Genomic DNA, 19,367 nt, shown 5'->3' with positions numbered 1-19,367 from the left:
GTCCGTTATAAATGGTTGTATAAGTAGTTAACTTGTAAAATTTTCAACGCGCTTAAGTTGCCCGTTTATGTTTTTCCGTCTCAAGATGTTGGATGACAATAAACCTTTTATTCACGCTCACTTTCGTTTCACAACAATTACAAAACAATACATTTTAGTCTGCTGAAAAAACATCTGACCAAAATTCTGCAATATATTTTTTAACTATAAAACATTCGTTATTTACTTAGGCATTTTTGTTGCAAAACGAAATTAAATTAAAAACGTAATAAAATTTACACCAAAAATAAAAATAATACATTACGATCGTACGACGCGCACACGAAACCGCAAGACACGACACTGATATGTGGGCTGCTATTATGCTAGCAGAGTAATGACGACGAGCCGTATAGAAAACTATTTTTAAAAAAAAAAACCCGAAAGTTCTCTTCAAATATCTTATCTTTATTGGACGTTTATCGATAATCATTAATTTCGATAGTGCACAGAAAACTCTTATTATCTACTATAAGAAATATTCTACATCATACTTAAAATATAGCATGTTAAATGCATAAAAAAGGTTTATTGTGAAAAAATAGTGTTTTCATCAAAACCTCAAAATATGCAATTTTTCTTTGATATATTTAAATTCGTTTTCGTTACAACTTGAAACAAATTTCTGTCTTAACAATTTATTAGACTATTCAATAAAAATATGCGAATTCAATAAGTCCCGAGTCCTAATTATAATACTATAATATTTACACATATTATATAGGTAGGCAATGTTAGTAAAAAGTATGTGAATATTACCTTAGTACACCGGCCAAATATTTGATTACATTGAAAAATTAATTTAAGTAGCATAATTTTATGTAATATACTTTATAAATTTTCATTACAAAACTGAATATTTGATCTTTAATTTTATCGGTCAGTTTATGAGAATTTATATACTGATTAGTATTTTTAATAATCTACCATTGCAGGTATAATAAATACTAAATAAAATATTAATTGTTCATCCAAAGTTTTTCGGGCTTATCACTTATCAGTTTTTCACGAATAACGGACTGTAAGTTAATATGATGAGTGTAACACATGTAATTTTCTTCTTTAGTATTATTTTTAAGCTAAATCAAAATAATGTTTTCAAATCTAATTTTCCCACGTAAAGGGAATGTGTAATTTTGAGAACCAATTGGCACACTGATGATTATAATATCACAGAAAAATATCTACCTCAGTCTTGGTATTATTGGTAGTCCTTGGAAAGATATTTACATTCGGGATACAAAATGATAATAGTGATAACTGATAACATCCATAAGGCATTTTATTCCATAAAAGTTGTAATGTAAATCCAATCCAAAATCCAAATAAATATACATAAAAATAATATAGTACTTATTAAATACTAAATAAGTACTCTATTTTCATAATTTTTTTTATTAAGTAAGTATTTTATATTTAAACTCCTATTCATTAAGTACCTTCGTAGATTAATAGGTACGTACATGAATTGTATTTAAATACTACTACATATTAACATAATTATAATATTATATAGGACCATGTTCTTTTTATTGTAGTTTATAAAATAGAAATCAAAAAATGTTGTTAAATTGTTTGGCAAAACAAATTCGCGCTCTCCCATCAACGTTTACAGCAGCATGTCGATTGTCTACAGTGGCAGTTGAAAATGACGATTTCAGTGAGTGAAGTAGTTTTATTCGCACGTTTTAAAGTTGTATTTGTGTTTAAACAATTATAAATTTTCAGCTGAAATCGAAGAGCCACCAATGATTTATGGCGGATACACAAACCTACGCCAGGCATGGGTGTCTAATTTAGATACTATAAAGGAAAGTCCTTCTGCAATTATAGATTTACATCCCCAAGTGTTTGGCTCGAGACCTAGAATTGATATAATACACGAAAATATTGTATGGCAAAGAAAATATAAATATGTTGTAAGTTTTTTTTCTTTTATTACATTAAATATTTTCCATTTTACAAGTCTAACAATCCTAATTTATTACCACAGAGTTATGCAAATACCAAAGTTACCGCTGAGGTATGCATGAGCAGTAAGAAACCTTGGCCACAAAAGGGTCAAGGACGTGCAAGACATGGTACTAGACGTTCTCCGCTATTTAAAGGAGGATCTGTTATACACGGACCACGCTCTCATAAAACTCATTTTTATATGCTTCCATTCTACAAAAGAGTTTATGGACTTACTTCAACGTTATCAGTCAAGCTAACTCAGGTATGTATATTTTATGTTAAATTAATGTGCATACATAGTTATCAAAATTTTTTATTTAGGACGATTTACACATAGTGAACAATTTGGATTTACCAACAGATGATCCAGGATATATCAAAGATTTAGTTGATTCAAGATTATGGGGACCTTCAGTTCTATTTATCGACGAGTAACTATGATTAACAATATTATTTTATATTTAAAGGATTAGGTACAAATTAATGATTTTAACGTACATTTTTATAGTACCGATACAATGCCAAGGAATATCAGCTTAGCATTGAACCAAATCAAATACATGAATCTGATGCCAGTTTATGGTAAGTTTATATTAATGAAATGTATAATTTACTTAACTCCAATGTACATACTTATATTTTTTTTAGGTTTAAATGTGTACAGCATGCTAAAATATGAAACCCTTGTTTTGACTGTAGCTGCAGTGAAAAAAATTCAGGAAAGACTTCTTTATCAATTACATAGGCCTGATGGTCATCAAGCTACTAAGAAGTTCATGTTAAATAAGCAGAATTAATATTTAATAATATTGAAAAAGTATATTATACTACTAGTTGTTTTTTAATAAATTTTTATCATTGATAAAGGAAAAATATTACTGCAGTAAAAACCCGATCGCATTAATTTTTCAGAATTGTCTTTCAGTAAACTATTTTAAAATTAAAGGAATGCTTTCTGGTCAACACAATATTCGATGCATTTGCTTTTTACACAGTTTTAATAGCAAAAGTCAGTACAAAAACCACTGAATTTCTTATTTTCTACTACAAAATGTTCAAAATACTAACTAATAAGCAAAATCTGATAAATGATAACCTAATAAAAAATGTATTGAATATATTTTGATCTAGTGTTTTATGTAGGTTTTATTAAATATATTATATTTTAATAGTTGAATGCACAATTTGTTACAAAATGGTTATTGCTAAGATGGTTGCATACATGTGATGGTGATTGTACTGTTACACTTTCATCGTACATTTTAGAACCTCAAAACATTTTTTATTTTCCAATTTTAAAGCTATAAATATGCTACTAATTTTACTTTAATTGTTGTCTAATAAAATTGACAAATGTTACGCTGACTACGTATCTTATGTTTTGAGTTATTACTTGATCATTTAGATTTAGTTGATTTTTTTTTTTTGTTAAACTCTGGTCTCACAAATTACCGATATGCTTAATTTGTGTTAAGTAATATACTTTGCAGCTACAAGTTATTGTTAGGCAACACCTGTCCAAATACTTCAAACTCCTCATCCATTAGAGCATCAAGTTTCGAAAAGAAAAAAAATTCTAGTCTAGACCATTAAGGCGATGGTAGTTGGTTATCATACAAAACCAACAACATTTTTCTCTAATATCAGACAAATTGAAGTAGCAGGTTTGAAAAAAATAAATGATAAGCAGCGAAAAATAATAAAAAAAATTAAAATCTTATTATTATTAATACCGCAATTTGTCGTCATTTTGACAGGTTAACGAAAACATAGAAATATAAAAATATCGACTTAAAATAAACTTAAACAAAATTAACATAATAGTCTACACAAATATACATGATTTAAGAATAAATCAACACTAATAATCAGATACATTGTATCGAGTGTCGCCGTCTTGTCGATAAGCTAATATAATTATACCCGTACGTTATAATATATTGTCAGACAAAATCACTTGTGAACTAGCACGGGTTCACGTCATCACGTTTTCGAGAACATGTTCAGAATGGCCGCACAAATCTTTTGGGGGTTGGTCTCGTTCGGGTAGTACTGCATGGCCGCCGACACCTGTTCTTCGGGAAATATGGACGCCAAATGGTAGTACAGCTTTTGCCTGGCCTCATGGTAACCGGGAAATATCTGTGGGTCCGAACAGCTGGCCGCCATCGTGTGCGGCGGCAAGTTCATTGCCTGCGGCTGCGGCATGGGCACGGGCGGGGCGGATGCTATTCGTGTCACGTTGCAAGTGCTGGCTCTGCCGCAGGTGTACCAGACGCGGATCATAGGTCGGGTTAAGTGTGAGCTGCCGCTGTAACTTGTGGTGCAAATTGCTGCAGTCCGGCTCGGGCTCAGACGAATCGGCAGGCTTGCCTCTGCCGCAGTACACCGCGTTGTTCGAGCTCAACGGCGACGGCGACGGCGTCGTCGACCACGCACCGCCACCCATCCAATGCGGATGATGATGGGTCGACGAGGTGGTGGTCGTAAGCGGCGGAACGTTGGACATGGTCCTGGCCAGCGGCTTCTTCTGGTTGTTGGAGCCGGACTGCTGCAGCGGCAGACTCACCGACTTACCCTTGATCTGTCGGCCGGCCGAGCCCTGTCGCTGGACGTGCTCCATCAGCCGTTCGGTGACGGACTTGACGGGCTGTAGACCGCGTTCGGGGTGACTGAACTTGCATTTGTTGCCGTACGTGCACTTTTTACCGTACGGACAAGTCTCCGCGCTGACGGCGGTCAGACCAACACCCGGCGCTTTGCTCCGGAGGAATACGTCGAGGGTAGGACCCGAACGGCCCAGCGGATCGTCCGGCGGCATGAACCTGTGAACAGCAAACGATCGTCATGATTTATGTTCGGCAAAAAATTTCGATCAACGTTATTATTATTAGTCACATACCTGTCGTTGACGAAAGAATACATGAGTATATTGTTTTGCACGACCGAACGGAACGCAGGACTCTCGTTGGCCAAATCTCGATAGTTGTCGTTCGATACGACGACGCCGTCGAGTTCCGAGGCCAAACGCAGGATGTACCGATCGTCGTAACACACCATGCGTTTACCACCAATTTCTCTAGAAGGGGTGAAAACCAGCATCCTGGCGCGCTCCAATTCCGTCAGGATATCTTGATCTATATGTACAGAAATAAATTGATAAATTATTATATAATACTGCGCGATACACGCATTGCTTATAGGCTCTTAACAGTCTAAACATTGTTATATTTAACCTCGGAAATTATAAAATATAAATTAATAACGCTATATACTCGGTTAGCTACCGATAGATGCGGTAAATTCGAATTTTCTTTACCAACAAATTTGGTGACAGCGTAATAGTCCGACGCAATAAATATCCTGGACAATTAATAGAGATATTTTTCTATAACGTATATAACTAATATGCAATAGATGTAGATACAGCTGTATCATGTGTAGATGGGGGTGGGTAGATACCCACCCTTATCTACACATGACCGCAAAACCATAATACCAAGTTGTTATTAAACCATCAAATACAATACTATCACCACCCATGTATGTACTATAATTTATAGGTAAAATTAAATTTCCTTAACGCTCCTGAACTAACAATGTACAATGAAACTGCATATGCGGAGATATTTCAGCTGCAGTTCGCTACTTACCGATGATCCTCCTATTGTCGGGCCTAGAAGCTTCTTTTCGCCACTTCGGCACAAACACTGTGATGTCTGTATGACCTCTCATCCGGAACCAATCGACGCAGATTTTGATACCTCGACACGAGAATGTCTCTTTGTTTCCGTGGCTGGAGAAATGATAAATAAAATCCAAACATTAGTAATATTATGACAATAGTAATAAGAATTATGACCTTCATACCTCATAGCGACGTTGCTGCCATCGATGACGACATGCCGAAGTTTAGGCGCTTGGGGACTAATCTGCAGCAGGTCGTTGGTGTTATTCGACTGAGAGTCTTCGCCGTCCGACTCGCAGTGCAATTTGTGACTACATTGTGCACCGAGCTTGATCAATTCCTATATATAACGCGTTAATTAATTAAACATACAAAAAACTTCTGCCGATATAATATTGTGAAGGCGTGAACTGCAGTGTCTTTACAGTCTCGTATACGCACTGCACGTTGAGTATGATATTAGACATTAAATACGGCAAGAATGAAACTAGTAAATATCAATTTTTTAAAAATGACAACCCCAAAATTAAAATTTCTTTAGTTTTTCGTGTCGCATAAAAATATTTGTCTTGAGTACAATGTACACAAGATGCGTTACACTTTATGTGTTAGTGATCATAAGACATAATACTTAGCTGCAGGTGGTCTACCAGAGGGGTTGAGAATTGACACACAATAAACTAAAATACCAACATCCTGCACGTGCAACGAGACAATATAGAGACGACTGATTCACTGTCACATCCGCACTTATAATGACGGAGATTATAATAACATATATTTTCAGTAAGCTTACTGCTAATAGTTGGTCCTGCGTGGGTTCAGGACCCAGCTTGCTGATTGCTGTCTGCACTAAACGTTCGGTGTAACCGAGCTTAAGTGCAAAGTCCACTCTCGATTTGTATGCGGCCGCGCTCACGTAATCCGCGTACTCGGCACTTAGCGTGTCTGACGTGGTACGGCTGATGTCGTGATGGCCGCTAAAGTGCTGACTGCCGCTAGCATCATCATCACCGCCAAAGTCCGAGTCATAGCTCGAATCGTCGTTGCTGCACTCGTCCAGTGTCTGCAGCTGCAGTTCGTCCAACGAGTCCACGTAACACTGTAGAAACGAAAACGATTCAGTCAGTATACAGCAGTTCACCGATAATATTTTATTATTTATTATAAGTCTAATGATTGTTATATTATGTTAAATTTGATATAAAATATACGGCCTGTATCAAAACCAACATTGTGTAATATACTGCAGAGTTAATGGATAATATTGGCATTTGGCAAGTTAAAGACTTTAACGGAAAAACTGCCACAGCTGTTGATGGGTAGCCATACACGAAAAACCGTGATTGTAGAAAAGTACTACCCCTCTACGTATTCGTACGAGATGAACATTATAATATATTATACTACGGGGGCGTAGTTAGGAATACTATTTTAGTCGCAGTTGATAAAATATCAGTAATAACAACTATTAGATTTAGAGATACTTACATAATTTTACAAAAAAAATATAGGTTCTTACAAACATTGATAATAATGTATTATATGTATTGTTAACCATCAAGTATAGGTATTTAACAAATATCGATTATGTGCTAAGTTTTTTCGACGAGACTTTACAGGTTTATTAAACAAAATTTCTCACAATATAGCAACACGTGCGTTGAAAAAAGTAAAGACACTGCGAACGATATCGAAATAATAAGAGGCGATAAACAGACGAACAGGTGGTCGCAACCGGCGCATCCGGTTCGCTGCGAGATAAAGACCAAAAACCGTTAGTAAACAAAAGAAACACGAAAAACGGAAACAGACTGTTACATGGCGCAAGAGATGACGTCCTTTAAGGTACATTGAGATGGTAAAAAAACGCCGTCGTCAGACTTACCCGAAGTACGCCGGTAAAAGTCATGGTTGCGAGTCTGAAAAATCAGCGTAATGACGTGCGACGGGGCTGTCGTGTGACGGTGCGCGACGCGAGAGACTGCTGCACTACGCGACGGCCAACCGTGTACTGATGCGGTAGCGGCGCGCGGTGGCGGATCCGGATGAGCTCCGTGTCGTGGGGACTGCCGCCGCGCGGTGGATCCGGGAGAAACAACACGACACTGACCCGAATCGTCGTCGTCGTCGCCGCGCGCTCGCTCGCTCGCTTCCGGGAGTGAAGGTCTGCTGCGGCCGCCCACCGACACGGGCGGTTACGAGCGTGCGACGACGGAGAGCGCACTTACACACACGCGCGGGCGCAGAATATTATTACAAATATACGCACACGTGTGCGTGCGTGCGCGCGCGTGTCGGTGGCGTGCGATGTGCAACAGGTAGGTATGCGTAAAGTGAAAAAAAGGGTTAACGGACCCAAACGCCACCTCCGACGTTTTGGAGGGCGCGCGCGTCGTCAGGTCGTCGATTACTATATTATAATAATATTATGTTATATTAAATATTATTGTATCTAGTATCCACTCATAGACGCGATAACAGCCATATCGGCTAAACCCTATCGTATAGGTGTATATGTCTGCAAGAGAGGTACGTCGCACTTGTAGGAGCTATACAGCAATAAATTAATACTTATAAATACCGTTCTTGGATACAGTTAAATTCGTTCGTTTTGCAAGAATTTCGAAATAGTATACAGTTACAGGTGATGGTGTTCGAGACAAATTTTGAGGGAGGATCCGTAGTGCATTTAAGTATGCAAGCGCGACCAAACATCAACAGTGTTGGTAAATAATTCTACATTTCATTAAACTTTTAACTTTACTTAATTTTAATATAAAATGTGAGGCCCAAAACAGTCTCTCACAAATAATATTCGATAGCATGTATATAGTATATACCTATACCGTCAAATATATACTACATAAGCGTGCTATGTGCGCATAGTGTAGGATAATCTGACTAGTCTGTATATAATTACTAGGCTTGATATGGATAATATTTTTAATCGTTAACAATACAAAACACGTAAATTCTAAAAATATCCAATAAAATTTTTTCATAAACATGAATAATTTTATTTTAAAACGTTATTTGTGATTCAGCAGCATATTTTATTACACAACAAACTAGCAAACATTTCTGTATAAAGGCACCACTGAAGCTAAAATTTTAGAGGGTACACCAACAAAACTGTGTAGGTTTTAATACCAAGTTTTATATGCGTATGTGATACTTATTGTGACTTGTGAACCATACATAGAACCAGTCAACTCAAAATTTTATAATAAACATGACCCATCTGCATTTTTTTTTTTTTAATAGAGAATTACTATAATTTAAAATTTACATGTAACATATGAATAGGTAATAAAATAAACCATTTCCAAACAAAATCGTATTATTCGGAAGTTATTTTAAGTCATTATATTTATAGATAATACCGAAAGTATATTCTAAACAATACTTGAAATTTGTGTTTTTGAAAGAAAAAACCTTTTTTTTTAAATCTTTATACTGATGTAGCTCAAATATTGCTTCTGTGTACCTACTCAAATCACCAATCAATTGAACATTGAATACTTTCTTTCTCCACTTTGAAAAGGATAAAATCATATTTAAGATATATTACCATTTACCAAGGAAGAAAGTTTCAATTCATTAGCTATCGTGGACACACATAAAAAAAAATAACGATTATCATTATAATGACTATTATAGCGATTTAATTAACGAATTCTCCAATCAATAGTCACGGCGTAATAAAGTTTAATTTTTTTTCAACAAGCACACTATAATTAGAAATTTTTTTATTCCACCAAGAAATATTATACCTACCTATACATTAATACATATATTTATTAAATTTGCAAATTATTGATTTTTCAAAAGAAAAAGAGGAAAGCCACTAAAATATAATTATATTTATAAAAGAGGAACATAATAAAATTATGATGGTGAACAAGAAAAAGGGAGAAATAAGGTAAAATTAATAAATGAGACCCTGAGGTTAAGCTGAGCCCTCCATAACATTACGACATTACGCAGTATACAGCACTATAAACAAGTGCCCAACCGAAGACACCGAAAAGGAAAAAGATGGGACAATTCCTCCCCCTTCCTCAGTGTTTTAAAATCAATCATGAATTATATTTTTCATATTATATTGTATAGTAAGTAAAAATATTGAGGCTTGCCTAGGAAAATTTCAGCGGAGAACGGGTGCTTATGTCCCTTTATATAACAACTATACTTAGTAGGCTATAAACCCGTAAATCTTCATGCGATCTCCATCGGCACGTACTATACATTGGTTAACCGAACAAACGAAATTTCTGTTTTTCTCGGTAGAGTTAAGACTGCATCATCACGTGCGTACGATATAGTCAATGCATAAAAACTGCAGCAGATGCGACACAAATCATATATGTATTAGGTACAACACCATACATACACTATACGAATATATTGTATCCGGGTGATATTTATACAGTTAAGTACACAATCCTATGTATAAATTATGTATGTATGTGTGTTTGTGTGTGTGTGTGTACGTATTTACTCGTGTTATATATGATTGTATAAATAGTTGTCTTTGCAACGCTATAGTGTACTTACCATATTATGTTTACGACGTTTTTCCGCGACTATTGTATATCTTTTGGACTATAAGTTATAACATGGTCGTAATAAATTAAACGTCACAGAAACCTTATAGCCACATAATAATATAGTCTAAAGTATAATATGCGATAAGCCAATTTATAATTAATGCAACGTGAGACATATCAACGAAGGTGGTATTTCATAAATATTGTTTACGATTTAAGATTATTTTTTCCTCTTTTTAAGAATACGTCGGGTAATAAACACGGAAGTCGATAAATTCAAATTTCAATGCATCACATATTCAAATTCCTTAAGAATACAATACCAAATTAAAATACCTACCAAACCATAATTATTATATTGATACGTAATGAAATTTTAAGTTTTGGCGAGATATTTTTTTCCAAATATATAAGATATTTGTAATAGAATATTATAGTTGACATGTTCAAAAATTAAACTGTACCTAATATTGAAATGCACACATCTTGGATGTATTCAACTTAGTCAAGATATTATCGTAAATTAAAATATTATTTTATTTTATTTTGAAAGGGAAAACAATTAACAATAATATATGATATATATGTCTCTTTAAAATGTAAATAAAAACTTCTTACAAACTTTGTGTTTAAATACGATATCAATATGAAATTAACTTCTAATAGAATGAGGATAGAAATCTTATTCAGGAATTTGAACATGTATAATAAAATAGTACATAATATTATATGATTATTGAGATATGAATAATGTAATATATCTTCTTTAAAGAGATGATAAAATTAATATAATTATTAAAAATATTAATAAGTTCAATAAAATATTGATATTTTTATTCATACTTGAAAAATGTTATGGTTTACACTTATACGTTAAAACAAAATAAATTTATTATTTTGCCATTTACGATAAAATACGATAAAAACTGATGGTTAAAAAAGATATAACATGTAAAAGTATTAAATTTATTGATTAATATTAAACAGTTTTATGTATATTAATTTAAACCAAAAATATCTTTATGACGTTTAAGTATAGGTATTATATTATACACACATTTTACAATAATTGTACGTGGCTTAACACATAAAATCTATAAGTACGTTAATCTTCGTTTTAATTGCCTTGTTAAAAAATATATTATTTTTAATGCATTAAAGTTTAAAAATATGCTAGTGAGTTACTAGTTGTAGTTTTGCACGTTACATTTTACCTGTCATGTAACAACTAAAATAACTTGCATGTTTTTCAATCACTACAGTTCACCAATATTTTCCACCTCACGGTCACTCCTTTCAATATCCTAAAACCCAAGCGGTCAAGCTATAGGTAGATAGTTTATTTTCAATTTTAATATAATATATATTCGTAACATCTTCTACACTTTCACTATATACTCATTTCTTATTCTATATTTTCTTTGTCATTCGAGAGAAAAATTGTTTATCACTGTCACAATATGTAAGTCACGTTATATACCTATTTTGTTTCTATAGTATATACTGTTGTTTTACGTACTATCATACATTTTTAATATTGTTTTGCAATATAATAATTATCATTTATCTTATCAACGTCTGCAATATACACCCGTGTTTATATATTTTTACAAAATATGCATAGTAACAGATAATAATCCAGCACATGTTCAAATATGCTAATTATTATTAATTATCAGATTTCACAAAACTATTAAAATTGTATATATTAGCACATTACAAAATTATTTGCAGGATGTGCTGCCACCACTATTACACTCCATACATATCCTTATTACTTTTATAGTTTTATACTCTTATACGCATTATTAATTATCTATTATGCTATGGTAATATTTCTATTGTCATTTTCTACTTTCTACTTTTTCTTAAAATTAATTTCTATATTTCACTTCAAAATGTTAATTATATTTTTAATGTTGTGAATTTTTAAATGCAAACTGATACTATGACTAAACATTATCACTCCTTCGCTCATATAAATGGTCGATGGTTTGAGTAAAAATAATATAAGGGTAATAGAAATATAATTGACTGTTTAAATGTGAATGTGTACCTAAAATTCGCACAAAATACGAATTATTATTTAAAATAATTTTTTTCCAAATTATAAACCTTTTGAAAGATTAAATTTTAATTATATTAAAGATCAAACAAATTATGCTACTACCTATAATTTTTAATTTAGAACAAAGTAATATTTTAGTACATTATAATTAAAATCACCTATATATATATGTTAAAAACTACATATTTGAGGGTATCCGATTGGCGATTACAATGTTTCAGTATTTTTAATTTAAAAAAACATATAATATAGGATTTGTCTTGTATAGAACATTGATTTATTGATCATACATACGAGGAGAATATATGAGTGGTTTTCTTACTTCACGATAAATATATCGTGAAATATTATGAATAATTATAATTATATTTATAAAAAAAATATATTAATATATTGCAACTTAAATGCAAAAGGGTCCGTTAAATCATAAATAAATAATAGAAATACTATAGATAATAAATAAATTTAAAATTAAAATTATTATCATACTTTTAAAAATTGAATAAACGTTTCTATTTTGCTTTCAAACCATATAATAATAATAACGTTTTGCACGGCCCAGTAGTTTTTTTTTTTTTATAACAATTGAATCAAAGTAGTTAATTTAAATCCTCAGAGAAAGTGTTCAAGTAAAGTCAAGTATAGGCAGTATAGCTAGGTGCCCAGGTATGACCTTCTAAACATATTGGTCGGACAATATGACATTCGATAACGAATAATACTTATATTTTAAATTTCGTACATTCGTCAAACATAATACACCTATAGTATGTAAGTATTTGACTAATAGGTAGCTGGTTAAAACCCAATGACAGAATGTTTATTACTATATATACACAACTTACATAGTTACATAGTACGATATACCTAGTACTTATAGCTTATATTGTTCGATACTGAAGCCTAAATTAATATTAATATTGAATCTTTATTTGTACTGCACTATTGTTTAGGATATTTGATTAAAAATTGTATCAAACCAATAAGATAACTAATAGATTTTAGGTAACTACTAACAATTTAAAAAAATCTATTGCGATGTTTGTAGTTGTATACAAAACAAAATATTTCAGTATAGAATTAAATACGGTTAAATACGGTTAGATTTACTCGTAATTACAAATTGTTAATAAATTAATATAATTAATTAAACAGTAAATTCGATGAATACAAATACATATATTTAACACTTTTATTTTGTTTAAATAATACGACAATCTTATAATGAATTATGATCAAACTAAGTCTATAAAATAGTAATTTATATTTTTGGTTATATCTAATAATTATACTACACTACTACAGGTACTTTTAGAATTTGGTTTTTACCAATAACAGTATAACATATAATAATAAAAATATATTTTCTCGTAGAAATCACAATGATTTTTAATTTAACTAGGTATTAAAATATTTTATATATGTTATTACAGTGGAATCTCGGTATTTCAAGGGACAAAAAAAAATTGGACATATCGAAACTTTGAGTTACCGAGCTAATTTAAAATAAACATAAAATTTGAAATAAAAATATTTATAATTGATGACAAAGCATTAGAAGGAATATTGTAATCTACTGGAATAACTACTTTTTTACTTTTCACAACTTTTCCAACTTTTTTATAATTTTTAATTTATTACCAAAATATAGACACTTCAAAGACTGTTTATTTGGCATTGTAAAGAAAAAGCACTCAATAAAATACAACACAAACTATATAATTAAAATCACAAACAAGTACAATCGAATATTAACAACGGATTAAAAATCAACTAAACACTAAGTAAAATCAAGAAAAAGTTAAATCGGTGTAACATTATCGGTTACTAGCTGAACTATAATTAAATATAAACGTTATTACAGTATTTAAGTATTATATAAGTTATGTTATTTATCTTATATATTTTATCGACTTGAAACTTGACATTGAATACTTAATCTAATCCATTAAATATTCAAGTTAGTGTATTATAGTTTGTAATAGGTGGTGTGTATTGAATAATGAGTTCGACTTAAGAAAAATTCGACATACCAAAATAAATTAACACGTAAGTCCAATACTGAATTATTGAGGCTGAAAAAAAATTCGATGTACAGAAACTTTAAAATACTAGAATTCTAAATAATGAATTCCCACAATATATGTATTTATGTATATACAATAGTCAATAAGACAATCGTAAAATAACTCCTATGAAACAAAAATGTAATAGCCTAGTTTGGAATCAAGCATTGCAAAAACGCCCACACCTTCTATTATACCAAAAAAGAATACAATTTATCATAAGCATTTAATGCGATTGAAGATCACCCTAAGGTAACGATGCTATACTAAAATTTACAATATTTCATAACTATAGTCAATAAGACATCAAATAAAAATCTTGGTTTTAAAACTTAATATATTAATGTAAATACAAAAATAAGATATAATTTTAAATTGTTCTAAATACGTTCTTTTATTTTAAAAAATAAAATGTATACACTATAAGCAATAAAAATTTGTGATACATTTTTTTTTAAATTTTTTTTTTATAAATAAAATTTGACTTGCTTCACATAAGAATCTCCCTGTTATGAAGGCACTCCTACGTAGTAAATAGATAATCTGCAAGAGATGTACATAATTCTTTCTAACGGAATACCTGCACGCAGCTGAAAATATGTTGCAAAGTCGGTGATACCTTATAGTACCTTATAGGTACTTATAAATTTTAATTAACTGATTTTTTTATCTGAAAAAGCTCAGCTAAAAGATTATAGGTATTTAATGCGGTATCTAAACATATACCGTAAAATCAGAGTAATTTATATAATAAATAATAAAAACAATTTTGTACTATCAAAGTGATTAAATAGGGTTTTATCTTTAAAAAATGAAAAACATAAAAGTAACGATATAATTAATATCTATATACTTCAATATCCTGTCTAAACAGTATAATATGTTCAATATTCATACATCTATCTAAAATCAAAATGAGCCTAAAATTTATCCACGCTTTCGGAGTTCAAAATTATATAAATTAATTATTTTACTGTCTAGTGACCTAGCTAATTAAAGTGCTGCAATTCAAATTATAATAAAACTAAAATATTTCAAAACAATTTATGCCATTTTAGTTAGTACCTACATTTAAATATATTAAAATAATGATTTGTTTTATTTGATTAAAATTTGAGCAAGACAAATTTACTTTGGAATGTTTGCACATACATATTGTAAAATAGCCAATTCAAAAATCAGTTAAATATTATAATATAGTAAGTACCAAAGTTATTAAAAATTAATCAGTTTATACAGTATCAATTATCCATATACGTATGTCGGACATAAAGAGAAATACATCACCTTGGAGCGCGCTAAAAATAATCGAAATTAAGTTTATCTATATAGGTAAGTGTACTGGTTTTTTTCAAGGTTTTAATAAATACATACATACAGGAAAATAACCATGTATAAGAAATTTAAGGGGATCTTTATATATAAAATATAAAATATTGTAATCTAGAATTGTTAAAAAATTATTAAATTTTTAGACAGTTAATTATTTTAATAAATGTTTTTGTTCTGCGATTTAAACCTCAAATTAGTTTAGCAATATCAACCAGACTCGGAGAAATGTTATAACAAATTATATTAATTTTTGTCTTTTGTGGGAATGTAGGAAATATAATAAAACCTACAATTCTTGTAAAAGTTACGCGCCATTTAATTTTTTAATTTGAATCGAAAATAGGAAAACGAACGCTTCAGTCGAGGGAAAAATAAACTATACTATGTAGAACAATGTAGGTATCGAAATCACTAGACGTATACATTAGGTTTGTTAAAAAAAATATCTTTTACCAAACATAGGTATGTATAGAAAAACGTTAGGGGCAATTGGGGAGAAAAAATTTCAAAAACACGCCCGAAATCCGTACATGTACCAAGCAAACTAAACACCAATCCAATCACGAACGTTCTAAACGCACAGATGGATTCTAAAAACGATTTAGGCCATTATCGAAAGGGAAAGTAAATCACACACACACGAACAGGATGTACTTGGGCAGTTGGGCGCCTTTCACGTGCTTATAAATAATATGTGTTCAACGCTGTGGCATTATGTTTTTTAACATGCATATGAATTATGAATGCCAGACTTATGTCTCTATTGTGCTTTTATGTGTAACAGGATTCGGTGAAATATTGATTTCTAGGTATATATGCACACAACAAACATGATAATTAAACGAAAATGTGCATTATAATATTAGGTATTATACTTCTCAATCTCTGATCTGTTCTTGGATTCCGTTACGCAACTCAAACGCATACAAAAATTAAACGCTCGGACACTGCGGCGACACAATATAATTATTATTTATTAATAATATCGATGATAGACGGTAGTATAATAATATTATAACATCACATCACTTCTATTATAAATACCTACCTAGGGCTACGGTTATCCAATATTGATTGTGTGCACATCATATTATAGGTTTTCAACAGACGACAAATATTATATAATATTTTATGCTTACCGGCTGCTACCAATTAATGCGCAAGTAGGTTTATAAATATACATACGTGCAATAATATGTATTGTATTGTACCTTCATAATGGCGGAATCAAGGCTAAATCAATGGGGAGGACCAACATTGTATTTACATTTAAATATATTATATTAATACATTTTAAAAGATGCAATACAAAATATACTTTATACATAATTTCAAGCAAAAAAAGAGCTAATTTGTTCAAAACATCCTAAAGGTCTCTTGAAATTAATAACAGTATTAGAGCCATTGCCCACGGGGGATTGACCACTCCATCCCCTTACAACATAGTACATATATATTTCCAAACATTAAAATTACTAACATATCCTAAAAGTATTTTGTTCAAATTTATTAATGATAAAATATGTCCTTGTTTCTATTTAAATTATTATGAACCTCTTCACTAGCATATTAAATTCCTGTCACTACGGCACAACATATAGTAAATATATTGAGAAGCTGGAAAGCTTTACCATAGAAAAATGACGAGATAGAAGTAACAAAGAGAGAAAACTCATAGATATAATATATTCGGATTTTACAAGAGATACGACAGTTATATGTAAAATGAATAATTCAAAATCAATAATAATAACTTTTTGTTTCGATATTCTAATCATCGCAAAAAAAGAAAAGTGGAATCAGGCCGTCGGGGGAAGTAGATTACCAACACTCAAATCACTATCATTGCTACGGCACTGTACATAGTAGATACCTCAGTTCCTGTCCAAAATACTTAAATACATTAAGCACAATGACAATTTGGTATTTTTGAAAAAAAACATTTTACTATTATTATATTAGGTATATAATATAGTTGTAATAGACAATTCGCGGTCTGGGTAACAAATTATGTCGGGGACTCGTTTCGAAACGAATCGAATGAATAATAATATGCATCGTGTACACTATACAACTATGGCTGACCATCAAAATCTCGCTACGTATTAGATTTTGAAAACACAAACCGTCAGTTAAACAGCCAGTACGACACTAAAAGACGACATCAAACCAAAAGTCCCCAGCAGTATTTTTATTTTTAAAAAATCAATCGTTAATCGTTATGTAAGACTTAAGACACCCCAACCCACCACCCTCAAATCACATTTATTCAAAAATAATGCTTATTATACATGACTCAGATTTTTTTTAACATATTATGTTGTCATACAATTCTATTTCGTATTTTATATTAAGTACATCAATATGAAGATTGACGAGAATACAATAGAGCGTACAAAGCCTCCCGCACGTTAGGTATATTTTAATATAAAATTAAAACACCTTCTTAAAAAAAAATTCTTTTCATGTAGTGTGTTATAATCGAAGCATAAAATTATTTAATACGATGCATAATAATATTATCTACCTTTAACCGATCGATCAAATGATCGTCCGGTAACTTTCTGTCGTATTCGTCCAACCTGGTGACGGCGAAAACCACCGCCGTGGACGAGCCACTGCCACCGTGGACGATTCGCAGCTCACACCCGAACAGGTTCCTGATGGAGTCTATCCGATCGACCACCAGACGTCCCTTGGAACTGTCCACGGACAGCGTTGCATTGGTGGCGCTGGGTGGCGGCAGTGGTCCCACGCGGTCCATGGTTCGATGCCGTCATGATTCTGCAATCAAGCGGCGGCAGTGGCCGCTTCACCGGACCTCTTACATGTCTTCGCAGTCATCGGCTGGGAATCGCACATCGGCATGCGACCGTTTATCATCATTCCGATATTAATTTAATCGTTTTGTTCGATCCGAAAATACGATTTAATACCGACGGGCAGGCGAATGCGATGCGATGATATTTATTATTATATTATTAGACAAGTAATACCTGACGGTCTGACGCCTGTCGCGACGACGATGGACACAGGAACCGAAGACAGCGTAAAAATAAAATCAGTCAGTGGTCATATTCACGAAAAAATCATTGAAGAAAACCACGTATATTATCGTCAATAACGTTACAGTATAAAATCTCGTTTATTACAATCGGCTGTGTATACAAACAGAAATTTATTACGAAAAATAAAATATAGTTCTTGTGAGTTGTGATGGAGTGGCAGACGAAACGGTTATCACAGCTGCTGCGGTTATCGCGATTTACGATGTGTTATTGTTGTTGTACCTACAGCAGCTTGCTTACTGTCCGACCGGCGCGCGGCCATTCTGCGCATGAACACCTACGCAATTATATTACTTCACGCATGTGCATTGTGACCAACCGTCGTCGCCATTTTATACCGCCGCCAAAACTGCGAGTAAGACAAATAGACAAAATATATATATTCTGTAACGTATAGTTACAACCTATATAAAATATTAATTATTCCACCATAATTATGATTTATGGTCCATTGCCCATGACACTGACAGTATAACTGTATGTCTGTATAACACCATTTACCAAAAATATTGAACTCCAGGTCCACGAAGTATTTTTAATTCAAAAATATTGAACCCACATACACGGTAATCAGTTACATACGCAAAGCAACACAAT

The 19,367-nt window shown here is 32.0% G+C and overlaps 2 protein-coding genes across 3 annotated transcripts; one reads left to right on the top strand and one right to left on the bottom strand.

Moving 5' to 3' along the window:
* Window positions 1-1,306: 1,306 nt before the first annotated feature.
* Window positions 1,307-3,115, top strand: LOC113557165 (39S ribosomal protein L4, mitochondrial). Of its 2 annotated transcripts, none has more exons than XM_026962509.1 (7): window positions 1,307-1,440; window positions 1,578-1,699; window positions 1,768-1,958; window positions 2,033-2,257; window positions 2,317-2,426; window positions 2,504-2,577; window positions 2,644-3,115. In XM_026962509.1, the coding sequence occupies exons 2-7, from the start codon at window positions 1,600-1,602 to the stop codon at window positions 2,790-2,792; spliced, it is 849 nt and encodes a 282-aa protein (XP_026818310.1). In that variant the 5' UTR covers window positions 1,307-1,440; window positions 1,578-1,599; the 3' UTR covers window positions 2,793-3,115. The 2 variants fall into 2 exon arrangements, with proteins under 2 accessions (XP_026818310.1, XP_026818309.1); XM_026962508.2 differs by having other exon boundaries at window positions 1,343-1,494.
* A 577-nt stretch (window positions 3,116-3,692) lies between these two features.
* Window positions 3,693-19,007, bottom strand: LOC113556126 (probable ribonuclease ZC3H12C). Its single transcript, XM_026960895.2, is given in 7 exon segments — window positions 3,693-4,240; window positions 4,242-4,820; window positions 4,898-5,132; window positions 5,649-5,791; window positions 5,866-6,023; window positions 6,480-6,785; window positions 18,230-19,007. Coding segments are annotated over 7 exon segments (1,920 nt in total). The 5' UTR covers window positions 18,467-19,007; the 3' UTR covers window positions 3,693-3,978.
* Window positions 19,008-19,367: the final 360 nt, after the last annotated feature.

The sequence above is a fragment of the Rhopalosiphum maidis genome, chromosome 4 (genome assembly GCF_003676215.2).
Source record: "Rhopalosiphum maidis isolate BTI-1 chromosome 4, ASM367621v3, whole genome shotgun sequence".
In the NCBI taxonomy this organism is placed as follows: Eukaryota; Metazoa; Arthropoda; class Insecta; order Hemiptera; family Aphididae; genus Rhopalosiphum; species Rhopalosiphum maidis.
The sequence above is the reverse complement of the archived record's forward strand: the minus strand, read 5'-3'. Positions and strand labels throughout refer to the sequence as shown.